The sequence below is a fragment of the Trachinotus anak genome, unplaced genomic scaffold (assembly GCF_046630095.1).
Source record: "Trachinotus anak isolate AG129_WGS33_773 ecotype Australia unplaced genomic scaffold, CSIRO_AGI_Tana_v1 ptg000025l, whole genome shotgun sequence".
Classification (NCBI taxonomy): Eukaryota; Metazoa; Chordata; class Actinopteri; order Carangiformes; family Carangidae; genus Trachinotus; species Trachinotus anak.
In genome coordinates this window covers 14919865-14934106 of record NW_027273876.1, presented here as the reverse complement: position 1 = coordinate 14934106, position 14242 = coordinate 14919865, and the positions used below count along the sequence as shown (strand labels likewise).

At 41.8% G+C, this 14242-nt stretch overlaps 3 protein-coding genes and 1 non-coding gene across 4 annotated transcripts; 2 read left to right on the top strand and 2 right to left on the bottom strand.

The window, feature by feature from the left end:
* The first annotated feature begins 1372 nt into the window (after positions 1-1372).
* Positions 1373-4526, top strand: hbae4 (hemoglobin alpha embryonic-4). Its single transcript, XM_071462462.1, has 3 exons — positions 1373-1755; positions 2506-2710; positions 3825-4526. Exons 1-3 carry the CDS (start codon positions 1664-1666, stop codon positions 3951-3953), a joined length of 426 nt encoding a protein of 141 aa, XP_071318563.1. The 5' UTR covers positions 1373-1663; the 3' UTR covers positions 3954-4526.
* A 4856-nt stretch (positions 4527-9382) lies between these two features.
* hbbe2 (hemoglobin beta embryonic-2) lies at positions 9383-10404 on the bottom strand. Its single transcript, XM_071462830.1, has 3 exons — positions 10247-10404; positions 9917-10139; positions 9383-9615 (listed from the first exon to the last, which is right to left on the bottom strand). The coding sequence occupies exons 1-3, from the start codon at positions 10336-10338 to the stop codon at positions 9487-9489; spliced, it is 444 nt and encodes a 147-aa protein (XP_071318931.1). The 5' UTR covers positions 10339-10404; the 3' UTR covers positions 9383-9486.
* Positions 10405-12517: 2113 nt separating this feature from the next.
* Positions 12518-14191, top strand: hbae5 (hemoglobin, alpha embryonic 5). The gene is made up of 3 exons (XM_071462831.1): positions 12518-12678; positions 13311-13518; positions 13970-14191. The coding sequence occupies exons 1-3, from the start codon at positions 12584-12586 to the stop codon at positions 14096-14098; spliced, it is 432 nt and encodes a 143-aa protein (XP_071318932.1). The 5' UTR covers positions 12518-12583; the 3' UTR covers positions 14099-14191.
* trnai-uau (transfer RNA isoleucine (anticodon UAU)) lies at positions 13109-13202 on the bottom strand. The gene is made up of 2 exons: positions 13165-13202; positions 13109-13144 (listed from the first exon to the last, which is right to left on the bottom strand). It is a non-coding gene; the product is annotated as a tRNA-Ile (tRNA).
* Positions 14192-14242: the final 51 nt, after the last annotated feature.

The window sequence follows — 14242 nt, the reverse complement described above, 5'->3', positions numbered from 1 at the left end:
TTTTAAAGCCTCAGAACAACATGTTCAGGCAAACACATTTTGACACGTGTCTTTTTAACAAAACATGTGTATAAGATATGTGACTTCAAGAGAAAACAACTCAGAGCCAAAGACATTAGAAAAAGAGTGTTATTGTGTGAATCTAATTTAAACACATTTTATCCGTGCGTTTGATACATGGTAGCTATGACTAGTGTAGCACACCGAAACAAAAAGCATGACTGCGCATTTTTGCATTTTCTCCACATGAGATCCTCTTGTTAGGCCAACCCTCATCACTTCACTGGTAATTCTTCAAGTCTATATATAAATGTATAAATCACTAGAACTCAATAAAAGCCATTTTTAAAATAAAATTCTGCATTTGTGTTGGACCCATAACAGCAGTCACATGTTTTCAGGTTCACTATGTGGGATTTAATTTGTGATAATAGGCTTCATTGCATTTTGTTGGGGAATATGCACTATAAAAACCATAATATCAACTGGTATGACAGAGGATGGTTTGCCTGATTTTGAGGCCCTGTCTTGAAGAGACATCCTGTGTGAAGACCTTCATTATTTCAGCTGACAATGGTGAACACACAGTAGGTCATACTCCCTAATTAACATCTGTTTAATCAGATTATCACTGCAAACCTTCAGCCTGGCACAAACAATATGTTATAGACCTCCTCTCATGAAAATATGAGCATCAAAACTTCAAAACGCTCCTTTTCTTCACAAAGCCCCTTTGTGGGTTTTTGCCATTATCCTCCTCAGCTAATCCTGCATGTTGGTATCAGTTCAAATGCCTTATTAAAAGACACAAACTGGATGTGAACAGCAAAGGTAAACTTCTCTGTAGTGCAATGTTGTGGTCCTCACAATGGTATCTGATGCCTTCTGGCCCCACGCCCACTGTCCTGTGACTAACAGCTTATGGAGCTGCAGATAGCAGCAGCTGAGGGACTTTATCTACAAAAACATGCTCCAAACTGCAACATATCATATATATTACTTAGTATTCTGTTACCAAGTTGAGGTGTAGAAAGAGAAACTGTCAGACAATTCAAAGAAATATTTGGGTTGAAAATTGGAAAGGTTGTTTTTTTTTTTTACTGAATTCCTGTGTATCTAACAGTATTTAAAGTAGAGGTTTTTAGTTTTATTGTTACTTTAATCTGAATTATCATTTAGTAGCTGAAATGAACGAACAGTATCTAGAGCTATTAGATACTCTTTTAAAAAAATGGTGTCACCTAAACTGTCCATGACTAGAAAAGCCCACAGCAGCTGCACCTTCAGGTCAGCCACATGAATGATATGGTAGAAAATATCCAGGGTGACGCATGTAAAGCAGCAGATAGCGCAGTGGTGGGGAGCCCCCACCCTGCCCTGGCTGCTGTCCGATAAGGCAGAGGAGGGAAACAACAAGGCAGCTGCCCGTGACCTTTACCATAACACCTCATTTTCTTCACACAGGGAGGAATTGTTACTTCATCTCCTTTACTCACTATTCTTGTCTGCGTTTTGCTTTACTGCGATAATGTGGTGATAAAATGGTTGATTAGCACCTTTGTCGCCTGTTGTGAATCTGTCTCTGACCTCAGCTGTAAGCTCGTCTCACACTCTGGATATTCAGCTACAGTTAGTTCTCTGCTGCTCAGTGCAATAGGCTGCAATGCTCGCAAAGAGGGAGAAAGAGCTGATTGCAGAAATATGGGAAAGACTGACTCCTGTGGCTGAAGATATTGGCTCAGAAGCACTTCTTAGGTAGGTTCATACTCTGTTGTGTAGACATTTCTAAAATACAAACGTATTGTCGTTTTGGAATAAACTGTTACATTTCTCAACAGAGCTTGCCTATCATTTAAAACTATCAAAATATTAAAATGATAAATGGTTAAAATGGAATGAAATTGAAGTAACCTAACGCTCTATCACAGTAGACATAAAGAAAGTCTGGTGTGTTCATAAAGGCTCATCTATAAAGATCTAGGCCCCCGCTATTCACTCACTAACTTTATTAAAAAGTGAAAAAGTCACGACCCTTTAGTTATGACTTTATCAACATATGTTACCGGACAATCAATTGTCTATAACCATTTATTAACAAGTTATTACTATTTATAACTACAAAAGATGTCAAGCATCGATAATAATTTACTAACCATTAATAAAGTAATTATCAACAACATATACAGCCTATATGGAAAAGTGGTGCCATGGAGAACATGCAAGTAAGTTAAGATTACACTCAGACTCAGAATTTGTTAATTCATCCAACCTCTGGTTTCAAGATGCTGCCGTTGGTCTATGAACAGTGAAGTGAAATGTTCAGATGAGTGGGCTATGAGTTCACACCATGATGATGATGGTGGTGATGGTGGTGGTGGTGGTGGTGATGGTGCTGGCAGCAATGAGAAGCAGCTTTTGATGCTTTCGGTATCTCAGTCATAAATGTGGGCAGACACATCCACACACATCCATTCAAATTCATCTCACTGTTCCCCTCTGCCACAGGATGTTCGCCTCTTACCCAGGCACCAAGACATACTTTTCACATCTAGACATCAGTGCTCGCTCCGCTCACTTGCTCTCTCACGGGAAGAAGATTGTCCTGGCCATAGCTGAGGGAGCGAAAGACATCAGCCAGCTGACCGTCACTCTGGCTCCTCTGCAGACCCTGCACGCCTACCAACTCCGGATAGACCCGACCAACTTCAAGGTGCAGGTCCTTAGACAGAGCAGCGCATCTACTGATTAATGTAAACTGAGAAATGGTTACTTAGTGAAATGCTGTTAATGAGGTTTCTCTTACATAATCTCATTTTCAGTCCGTATCAGACCAAGTCCCGCTGAAGTTAGTAGGACCACACAGCTTTAAAAACATGTCAATCAACGTCCTCCTCTAAGCCCTCCTAGTGTTTATGTGACATATATTTTCTATACAGTATTTATTTAGAAAGTATATTTGAAAGAAAAATGCAGTGTGCTGCTGAAAATACCAATTATTGCTTTCCATAAATTGTAAAAATAGATGATAAATTTTGTGACATATTCTTCAAGAGGAAGTGCAGCACACTGGTATATGTGGTAAGCATGGTGAAATGCTTCCATATGTTACTTCCCTATGGACAATTGTAGATTCCAAAGAATACTTGTCACGGTGGTGCAGCGGTCGAATCCAGGTTCTGGGTTCGAACCCTGGGGCCTTTCTGTGTGGAGTTTGCATGTTCTCCCCGTGTCTGCGTGGGTTCCCTCTGGGTACTCCGGCTTCCTCACATAGTCCCACAGATTAGGTTAACTGGTGACTCTAAATTGCCCATAGGTGTGAGTGTGAGCGCTCACACCTATGGGCAATAACATCGCTGTTATTCTGAACTTTATTATAGATAGATAAGACTAGTGTTTTCTGAGTCAGTCCTAGCTCCGACTTCATGCAGCTGCCCAGGACCGTTAAATGTTGATGTATTTGTAAGCTTGTAAACCGGGCATGTTTCCTTATCTCCGTGCAAATTGAGTGCATGCATTGATTCAGATTTTCTTTTTAAAGAAATCAAGGAAAATCTAATAGCCTGAAGAGGATGTGCCACTGACATGCTTTTACTGTGACGTACCCACAGAAAGAGTGCATTTTTTGCCTGAATAGAATTAAAGAAGGCTGGTTAGTTACGCTTTTGTGCTGGGTTTTTCAATGACTTTTGACATCTATACAACACGGGTTCAAAAAACTGACAGCAGCAGCTATGTTAAATCAAAGATCCTCCAAATTTTACAATACACATTTGTTTCCTCTTCAGCAGTTCTTTGTCACTAACAAACCGTCCCTTCTCCTGCAGCTTTTCTCACACTGTATGCTCGTCACCCTGGCCTGTCACCTGGGCGAGGACTTCACACCGGTTGCACATGCAGCGATGGACAAGTACCTGTCGGCCTTCGCAGCCGTGCTCGCCGAGAAATACAGATGAGACTCCACCACAGGCTTCCAGGAAGTATATGAGACATTTATGAGGCTATGTGATATGAAATATTTATGTATGTGTAGTTGTTGTTCTTGTGTAATGTTTTGTAATAATAAAAATGTGCAATTAAAATGCCACAGTTTGCTTTGTTGTATTACAATATAAAGTCTTTAAGGACTTAAGTTTGCATAAAGAAATCTCATGAGACGTGACCATAGACTTTATATGAAGACTGTATCTTTCTATGCAGTTTCAAGTCTCAGGTGCTGCATGTTTTTTTTTTATAATCTATTTCTATAGAGGAAGAAAAGTTTAACATGCGCATGTTTTGCTGTCTTGTTTCCCACACTTCATCATTAAAATCCAAATCCCTTAACATCTCCAAAGCCCCATGTAATATTGATGATATCTTTGTTTAAAAAAAAAAAAAGTCACATTATATTTTTTTCTTCTGCATTACAGAAACAGGTAAGGAGACACAATTGCATGTTACACTACTGAACGGAAGCCATCTACGGCTCTGAAATGATGCAGCATTAATTCACTTAATGGTAATGAAATAAATAAAATAAATTTGAGGCTGTCTGTGCAGCTGAATATGGAATAAATATCTATGAAAGTTTTAGTGATAGCAAAAGTTGTAGTGTCGTTAGCTTGTTTGAGAACTGTAGCTAGGTTAGCTAGTGACCCGGTGACCTCATGTACTTTCCCCACTTGTAATCACACAGCCGAGCTGCTGCCTTTCCCCACCGACCCTGTGCACGTTCTCCGCTGGCTGTCGGAGGACCCTCCACTTCTCCCCGGAGAGCTTCACCAGCTACACCAGGGGCCTGATGCATAAATAATGCGTACACACAAAAAACATGCATGTGCCATAGAACAATTTTTTTGTTTGTTTTTTTTTTTTTTTGTATTACACAACTTTTCCAGTCTTATGTTGCCCCTGTCCCAACTTTTCTGAAGCGTGTTGCTGGCATCAAATTCAAATTGATCATATATTTTTCATAAAAACAACACAATTTCAGCATTTCAACATTTGATATGTTGTCTTTGTTCTATTTTCAGTTAAATACGGGTTTACATGATTTGCACATCATCTTATTCTGGTATTTAGATTTTTACACAGTGTCCCAACTTTTTTGGAAACGGGGGTTGTAGAAACTCAGAATGTGTGGTGAGACTGAACTTGATGATTGAAACGGAAATGACTGCTTGTGAGCTCAGGGTTTCCCTTTAGAATTGTTTAACATTAAATCCTCATGATTTATTGTGAGTCATTCTGTAAACTAGTTTGATATTTACTAATCACAATTTCAGACGCATGCCTGAAGCCTGTTGAAGAGGCTTCTAGTCAGAGTGCAGAGTAAAACAGGACTTTACACTTTTATGTCTCTGGCCCCAGGCCCGGTGACGCGCTTCCAGTTGCTCTGGGGGGCCGCTGAGCGCTGGGGACGCGCTTGAAGTGCTTCATGGAGCGCGGAACCTGTCCAACAAAGCGCATCGAGAAAACCTCCTCTAAACTTCATGGTAACAGTGCGACACCTACTGGCCACAATATAAAACGGGCATTAACAAACGTTTGTATGATACAAATTAGATTTCAGAATAAGGGAAACCACCATTGTGTTTTTTATTCCCAGCATACCACAATTATAATAGAGGCAATCAATATATTTTCTATGCGTCCTATATATTAATATCAGTCAGCTTAGGCTCAATATATGTGTTTGTAAGTTCTCTGTGAAAATTGAGTAGTCCCTGTGCAATGTGGGCAAAGAATATGTATCAAGGAAAATGATTTTAGAAACACTTTATGCATTTTTAGAAAGAAATAAGAATTTCTCAACTGTTTTGGGACTAAGACGATTTTTTATTTTTTAAATGATATCGCCAGCCTCATCTGTCACGCGGTACAGATGAGGCTGGGGTACACATAAACTGCACTGCCACCTCCTGAAGGCGTAAAGGATAAATTAATTTCTGTCTTTCCCATTATTACAGTGGATACTCAGGCCGTCCAGTCATTGAGAGAAATAAGATCAAAAGTCAGTTTAAATGCAGATAACTTTCATTCAGAGGTGCAAGAAAGAACCAAAACTAGACCTGTTTATCATGATGTGAAAAACATTAACATAGCGTCTGTTTCCCCAGTCCAAAATAGGTAAGAAGTACTTCTGGTCACTTGGATAAACAGAATAAATAATTGTCTTATATTCGTACTTGAGTCCCTGTCCTGAATCAAGTGTTTGAAAATCAGTAACAGTTGATTTATTTTGTTTCTGTAACTGCTTGTTTAAGGTGAGAGTCATATCGGGAACCTCTGAAGTCTAGGGTTAGGGTTAGACTCTGCGTCACAAGAGGAATCTGTGGAATCAGAAGCTAAAATAAAATGAAATGTGTCTGTGCAGCGTGACAGACAGCAGGACAAAAGCAAAGCAATCTGTGTCCCTCTTGTATTACACTTTGCAGGTATTTCCAGTGTTCACTAATTCACTGTTGTTCTTCTCCTCTGTCTGTTTGGTTTACAATTGCAGTGTTGTTTTGAAACACTCCTTTCAGGGGTTGTCTGTGTCCTTTAACCCAGACAGCAGTAACAAAATGTTATTTTCACCCAGTGAACAGGTAAGAAAAAAAAAAAGCCATACATAAAAACTTGTAACTGTCTGATTTCCCGTTCACAGCCCCACATCATCAAGAGAGCTGAAACATGAGAAGCTGCAGGGACTCACACTGCAGACTGCATACATACTCACGTAGATGCCTTCATTACAAATAACACAATACTTTATACACATGTTTACTTAAAGCACACATTATGTAACAAATGTATCTTCAGCTTCACAAGCATTTTGATGGTTCACTGACCTGTAATGCCTGTCGTCTTTTAGTATGCGACTTGGGTTGAGCAGGTACAATCTCCTAATCCCAGTGTCGGATTTTTGGCACTACATCGCACCCCACCCACCATGGGTGTTTGTTCCCTGAGCGATTGATAGGCTTTGTTTTCTGGACATGAGCTGTCAGCCTCTATGGGTATTCTGCTTCCTGTACGCCTAAAAGAACTGGATGCGCCAGCGCTGTGTTATTTGCCACTTGTGGCTACAGAAGCAGCTGTTGACACTGCTCAGAAAACGTTGCATTGTTTGGCTTTAAAGTGAATCTTCTCTTCCACTGTTACCTCTATTCAGCTTTAGAAAAGTATTTTTATGGGCAGGTCTTGTTTTAAAACCGGCTAAGAAACTAATTGTTACATACCAAGCTGTCTCTGGTGCTGAAATAAACCTGTAATACATTTCAGTCTCTGGGACTGAAATAATGCAAATGTGATGCCCTGGGGAAAGTAGCATACATGAGGCAACTTTGGGATCTTCTTATTTCTTAGCTGTTCTGTTAAGAACTCCAGACCATTGGCCTTATATTTCAATGAATTACTGCATTATCACAAGAAGATCAGAAACCACAAACATCAGTAAAATCGAATATAAACTCATGCTATGTGACTTAGTCTACATGATTTTGACTTTGTGGAAGCACAATTGGACTTTCAAATATACAGGACATTTTATATTGTCCTAGCCCACTGCAAAATAAATAGAAATTAAATTGTTGGCATGTGCCTTGCAACTAAAACTGTTTTAAGATTTCAAACTAGTTGTAACCAAAATTCATTAATAAGTAAAAACTGTAAAACTTCAAGTGAAGTGCCAAGAAGTCCTCAAGCCCACTTCCATGAGACATACAAGTGGGGCCACCTCCTGGACCCAACAAGAAGTTACAGGCTGTGTCTTGGTTACTGCCACACTGCATTGTCTGGGTGTTTTGGTACATTTGAACAACATGTCTCACGCAGGATCTGTGGCAGCTGAAGACAGTGGGCGGGGTCATGAAATGGGTGGGGCCAGGAGTTAACTGCTGAGCTAGCTCACTCCATCAACAGGCCTATCATATTGCGGAGTAGCCTTTTGACGTTTTTGGATTTTAATGTCCATGAGACAGTTCCATCAAATTTGGATTTGTTGCTAGTTTTTCAGTTGTGTTTGGGGTTTTTTTTTTGTTTCATTTTACTTGCCACCAGCCTTTTTTCATGAGGTCAGCTTTCTCAAAACCTTGCTGCAATAAATCCTCTGGTGGTGAGAGGACAGCACAGAGAAAAGCATGGTTGAAAATAAGATGCGTTAACATTTAACATGGCAGGAAATGTGTCCTGCTGTGCCTGTTGAAGTGATGACCAGTTTCTGCACCTTATTTGCTTTTGCGCAGGCAGGTGTATGGCTTTCACCATCCTCACACTGAGGCGTGGGGGGGGGGGGGGGGGGGGGGGGGCTCTTATCTGTTCTGAACTGCAGTCAGAGATAGTCCAAATGCGTGGTGAGTTCAAGTCGCACAGAAAAACAGGATCTCATGACATAAATCCTCTTTGTCCTCAGCTGACCCAAAAAACACAATATGTAGGCTTTGGGGATTAGGTAAGTAAAAAAATAAATACTAAATAAATAAATAAATAAAACACAATAGACAAAACGACCCAAAAACGTGGCTGCCCTGATCAGAAGCTTTAACACAGTTTCTTCTTGTCCAAGTGGATTTATTTGATAATTCTTATAATATTGAAAAGGTTTAAATATCATATTTGAGCCTTATGCTCAGAATGAATTGTGATAGGTTGAGCTTGACTCATGAACTCTTGTGAACTCGGTGTCTCCGATGTTAAAACAGTGAGCAGCATCGAAACAAGTTTATCTCAGCATCTAAAATCTGATTTATGATCTTTAGCTTAGCATAGGCCTATTTTAGCGCAGTGATATTGGATATTGGGCTGACACGCATTGGTACTTTGTACAGGAAATGTGTGGATGTGATGTATATGGATGAATGTTACCTGTGTGGTCGACGTGAGTGTTTTCATATTGTCTTCACTGTAGCTTAGACTTTGCCATTTTGATGTCCCCACCACTTTTCAGCACAACCACCTCTCTAAGTGATTCTTTCAAAAATCCATCAAGGGCCATCAAGGGCAAAGAACCCCCCCCCCCCCCCCCCCCCAATGACTGCTCATATTGGCACATTTTGATATGACAATCACCTTAAACCTCCCATAAAACATTTTGATATGACAATCACCTTAAACCTCCCATAAAGTCCCTGTTGCATTGCTGCTGACCCCAGAGGGGCCCCTGTTGATGCATGCTGTAGTTAATGTCTACCAATTGAATGTATGTGAAGCCTTTAGGAGACAAATGTAAATTGTAGCTTCTGCCAGTAGTCTTTATGTGAGTTTGTTTGTTTGTTTTTTTGATTATGTTGATTTTTTTTATTTTATTTTGACAATTTCTTATTAGGGTCTATAATTATGCCTGTACACCCCCTTCATTGCCAAACCTATGATGGATGTGCGTAATTACGCACTCATAAAAGAAGGAATTGAGTAGGCAAAGTTCTGCTTTAGTGGGCTTTTATTTCTTTATGGAGGAGACACATAACACATGTGAACAGACGTCAGGGATCTCCTTCGGGTGTCCAGGTGCCGAGGTTGCAGGGTTTAGTGGTACTGCCTTCCCAGAGCGGACACCACAACGGCCAGGAACTTCTGCCAGGTGGCCTGCATTTCGGGGTTGAAGGCGTTTCCCAGTTTGGCAGCAATGACGATGGTCAGGCAGTCAGCCAGCAGCTATACAAAGGGGGGGGGGGATCATTAGATGCCTTTTACGTGTATATTTATTTATTAATTTTACAATCAAAGGTGCATTTAGCATCATGGAAAACGTTTTAAATGTTTGTGCATATGCAGGGATTTAAATATAAATCTCTTCCCTTGGATTTTGCCATGGTTTGCCGGAGCCTGAGGTGTATAGCTTTTTTTTCTGTGATGGTAAAGTGTTTGATTTATTTATTTATTTATTTATTTATTTTTTTTTTTTTTTGTGTGTGTGAGTGAATTAACCATGAAGTTCGGGACGGCGAAGCTTTACCCTGAAGTTGTCGGGGTCGACGTGCAGCTTCTCGGAGTGCAGCACGCTGAGCTCGGCGTAGGTGCCCTTGATGTTGTCCATGTTCTTCACGGCCCGGTCCAGGCCGTGCAGCACCTTCACTCCGTGGGCTGCGATGTTGGGGTTGCTCTTGATGGCCTCAGCGTTGTAGAGGTTGCCGAAGGCGCCGAAGTACCTCTGGGTCCAGGGGTAAACGATCAGACACCTGCGGGGGGGAGAGGGCACGGGTGAGAGAGCGGCGGCTCAGCGGGGAGCAGGCGCGAAGGTGAAGGTTCTCCACCGCATGTGAGCGGGGAGAGGTGTTCTGCGTACCTGCACAGAGCCTTGGGGCCGATGTCCTCATAGTCCAGGTTGGCAAAGATGCCATTGATGATGCTGCGCTCCTTCTCGGTCCACTCAACCATGGCGGCTCTTGATTCTTTTTTGTTCAGGCTTCAAACAAAAACGCTGAATGGTTCTCCAATCCGGCCCGCGGTCTATTTAAAGGTCTCAGAGCTGCCCCCGCCCTGAAGGAGCGGACAGCTGCGATAGGCTGGAGATGAGGCGCTGCAGATAGATCGTATTACAGATTTGCAGAGATGCCCAAAGTCTCACGTCAAAAGGATGGAGTCGCCGTCCATCAGTGTGTGCTCGTGTCAAATCTGAGAGGCGCTCGTTTACTGGGCTGATTGGGTGCAGTTAGAATCAGAGCCGAACAACGGAGCAGATCTGGTCTTTTTCTGCATGTGAAAGGAAAACTATGCAAGTTAAAACATTTTATTTAGGCGTTTTCTATTTTGAAACGAATCATCCTCCAAAAAAAAAACCTAAAATCAGAACAAACTGCTCAAGAAACTCTTCAAAATTCTAGTTCACTTATTTTCTGTCTTTGGAAAATCTCCCTTGCTCGGTCCTTCCTCGTCCTGCTCTTGAACCTGATGGAACCTGCAGGTCAGGTCGTGTCCTCAGCGCTCAGAGATATGACTGAACCAGTCCATACTTAACTGAGCTCTTTCAAGTCATTATTACTGTGTTATTATTATCATTTATTGAAGTTAAGGCCAAGACTTTCCAGTCATTCTTAAGGGACCGTTATAATGCAGTCACTGTCACAGTCACATATGGGATATACTGGATATATTCTAACATAATATGCATTATTATTATTATGAGTAGTAGTAGAAGTATTAATAATATGTTAATATAATAATAACAATAATAATAATAATAATAATAATAATAATATAGCAATAAAAAAAAAAAATAATAATAACATTCCCCGGATATTATATATAGCCTATATTATATCATGATATTTCAATAATCTAATATGAATCACTTATTTGCTTGAAAAAAATATAATTCCTTCATGAATCAAATGAATGAAACCCAACTTTAGTGAGTCATCATTTTTCATCATTTCAAACTTGTGTGTGTTTGCCAGTGTTTCATACCACCAGTGTTATCTCTGCGGCCACACCGCTGTTATCGCCCCCCCCCCCCACCCCCCCCCCCCCCCCCCCCCCCCCCCCCCCCCCCCCCCCCCCCCCATCCCTACGCCCAGGCACCCGCTGCCCACATCCACGCATGTTTTGATTAAGAAAATACTTGAGCTCGGGTGATAAAGGTCATGTGCAATATTACCTCCCCATGATAGGACACTCAGTAATGACCAGAGCCAAAAAAAAAAAGGTCGAATTAAAAATCACTGATAAATCTTATACGATTTACTCAGCTGCGACATGATAAGGCTGCATTTATTTATTTATCTTTTCTTAAGGAAGTGATTAATGGGTTGCATGCAGCCTGCTGTGGGAAATGTGAAATCAATGTTTACAGCCTAATAGTTTTGCAGGATGCACATTCATTCATCTGATTTTATGCAGCCTTAAATGACCCATAACATTTTTCTGGCTTCTTAAATAAAATGCTGTTGTTTTAAATGTAGGGATTAAACTAAATCCACCTCAAAAATGTCGATTTGCTCTTGAAGCATAAATAAAATCGGTATTAATACCTGGTGTCTTGCATTGTGTGTGAATAACATGAGGGACACTTCAAAAACAAGCTTGGCAACACTCAGTTCCCACTGTGCGACAATACTGAACTTTGCCTCTGTGGTGCACGAATTCATGCTGATTGACATTTGGTGAACATGCACCCACGGGTTTTTGTTTTTAAACTTTTTTTTTCGTTTGACCTTAAATTGTTTCAGGTCACAGTAAAGGTGGAGCACATGTCTGAAAACTTGACGTGGAAAGAAGAAGTCCTGTGAATGCCTCTGAGCAGGCGTGAGCCGCAGTCTCTCCATGCCTCTGACTTTCTGCACCTGACCTCCCTGCCCCTGACTCCTGTGACCTTAGATGTCCTCCTGGTGAACTCAGGACACAGGCTCACATGTGCGGATTCTTGTGCGTGATATGTAAGTAATCATGTTTTTGCCAACTTACGCCCACGATGCGACCAGCTGATACCAGCTCTCGGGCTGGCATCGGGCCACTGAAGGTTCTATCAGGCGTGGAGGAAGGGTCCCATCTGCGTCAGTGGACGTGGTTTTGGCATGAGTTCCCAGTGGGTGTGACTACGGAGCCAACTGAATTTAAGTAGGACGCCAAACTAACTGGGGATCGCCATCCGTTCAGGTAGACCAAGAGAAACAAGCAAGCCGCCATGAGTTTGACCGACAAAGACAAGGCTGCAGTCAAGGCACTGTGGGCCAAAATCTCCAAGTCAGTAGATGCAATTGGAGCTGATGCTTTGGGCAGGTGAGTGTCCTGTTTATCCATATCTCAAATTAAAATCAGGGGTAGTTTATGCCGCGTTTTGACTTTGATTCTACCGCGTTTGACTGGAAGATCTCACACCACAGGAGGACTTGATGGCGCGTCAGTGCAACAAAATCTCGGCTCCATCCCGTGATATTGTCCCACTTAGGAACTGTTATTAGGTGAATTATGTCACTTAAATGACTTCGTCGCTTAAATTAATAAGTAACAACGTATTCAAATTAACAATGAATAAATAAATAAATAAGAAAAAGTAGTAAGCCTGTCTGACATTGCTCATGTGCTCTGAATCACATTGTACTCAAGCTGAGCTTAATTTGACTTACAAAGAAGGCTAACTACGCACAGACATTGAATGAATTCATTTTTTGAGGAACGATATCGCCTGTAATTCTAAAAGCGAACTTCGTGCTCCAGGTGAGGCTCGAACTCACAACCTCGGCATCACTCCGCTGGTTACTGTCCTATAAGTACCGCGCGCTGACCGATTGCGCCACTGGAGCTCGCGTCCAAGGTGGAAGTCCGCACAGGGTCGGGGATTAAAAGTCCTGTTGCCATCACAAGGCACACAGCAGCCTCTCCAACAAACAACTCCATCTCCGTCTCCGCAGGATGCTGTCCGTCTATCCGCAAACCAAGACCTACTTCGCCCACTGGAACGACCTGAGCCCCGGCTCTGCCAACGTGAAGAACCACGGGAAGAAGGTGATGTCCGGAGTCTCTCTGGCTGTGGCCAGCATTGACGACCTGACCGGCGGCCTGCTGGATCTCAGCGAGCGACACGCCTTCCAGTTGAGAGTGGACCCTGCCAACTTCAAGGTGAGCTAGGGGTCACTGACATCATGTAGGGTGCATCAGGGTATCTTGATATCGGTTCTGTGCTAAAAAAAAAAATCATCGTTTAGTAGTTTCTTTCACATTTTTGCAAAAGTCAGAATCTTTAATCTTACCTTTGCGTAAAAGTACGCAAAGGTAAGATTGCGTAAAAGTACGCAAACACTTTTAAGAACTTGATTTACGCACAAATTACGCACGAGTGCTGGGGGATAAATGCATTTAACGAGTCGTTAAACCTCAGTTGCAGTTTTTAAAGTGTTAATTTCTGTTAAACAACTGAAAGAATGTCACATATACTTTCCAGTTTTGAGCTTTCACTTGGATCACATTTTAGAATGAAGTGTATAAGATGAAGTCGAAGGGAAGTGGAAGAAGTAGATATTTGCCGTGCAGACCACATGTTTAGTTATGAAATTGCTTCCTCCGTCCACAGCTCCTGAGCCACTGCATGCTGGTAGTGATCGCCAACATGTTCCCCAAGGATTTCACCCCCGAGGCCCACGTCGCCATGGACAAGTTCCTGGCCAACATGGCCCTGGCTCTCTCTGAGAGATACCGCTGAGCAGGCTGTCTGCGGTCTGCCACGCACGACCATGTAAAGCCCATGGTGAAAAAAATGAAAGAATAAAGTGCATGCCGCCCAAAACTTATACAACTGTGTCATTTATGCCTCCTGAAATGTTTTATCACCTCAAACCTTTACGAA

What these genes read in the sequence shown, in the direction of transcription:
- hbae5 (XM_071462831.1), top strand. Translation starts at nt 12,584, where the DNA reads ATGAGTTTGACCGACAAAGACAAGGCTGCAGTCAAGGCACTGTGGGCC. An exon ending in GGAGCTGATGCTTTGGGCAG is followed by an intron (nt 12,679 to 13,310) that starts GTGAGTGTCCTG and finishes CCGTCTCCGCAG; the next exon opens with GATGCTGTCCGTCTATCCGC. An exon ending in TGGACCCTGCCAACTTCAAG is followed by an intron (nt 13,519 to 13,969) that starts GTGAGCTAGGGG and finishes CTCCGTCCACAG; the next exon opens with CTCCTGAGCCACTGCATGCT.
- hbae4 (XM_071462462.1), top strand. Translation starts at nt 1,664, where the DNA reads ATGCTCGCAAAGAGGGAGAAAGAGCTGATTGCAGAAATATGGGAAAGA. An exon ending in GGCTCAGAAGCACTTCTTAG is followed by an intron (nt 1,756 to 2,505) that starts GTAGGTTCATAC and finishes CCTCTGCCACAG; the next exon opens with GATGTTCGCCTCTTACCCAG. An exon ending in TAGACCCGACCAACTTCAAG is followed by an intron (nt 2,711 to 3,824) that starts GTGCAGGTCCTT and finishes CTTCTCCTGCAG; the next exon opens with CTTTTCTCACACTGTATGCT.
- hbbe2 (XM_071462830.1), bottom strand. Translation starts at nt 10,338, where the DNA reads ATGGTTGAGTGGACCGAGAAGGAGCGCAGCATCATCAATGGCATCTTT. An exon ending in GGCCCCAAGGCTCTGTGCAG is followed by an intron (nt 10,140 to 10,246) that starts GTACGCAGAACA and finishes TCCCCCCCGCAG; the next exon opens with GTGTCTGATCGTTTACCCCT. An exon ending in TCGACCCCGACAACTTCAGG is followed by an intron (nt 9,616 to 9,916) that starts GTAAAGCTTCGC and finishes CCCTTTGTATAG; the next exon opens with CTGCTGGCTGACTGCCTGAC.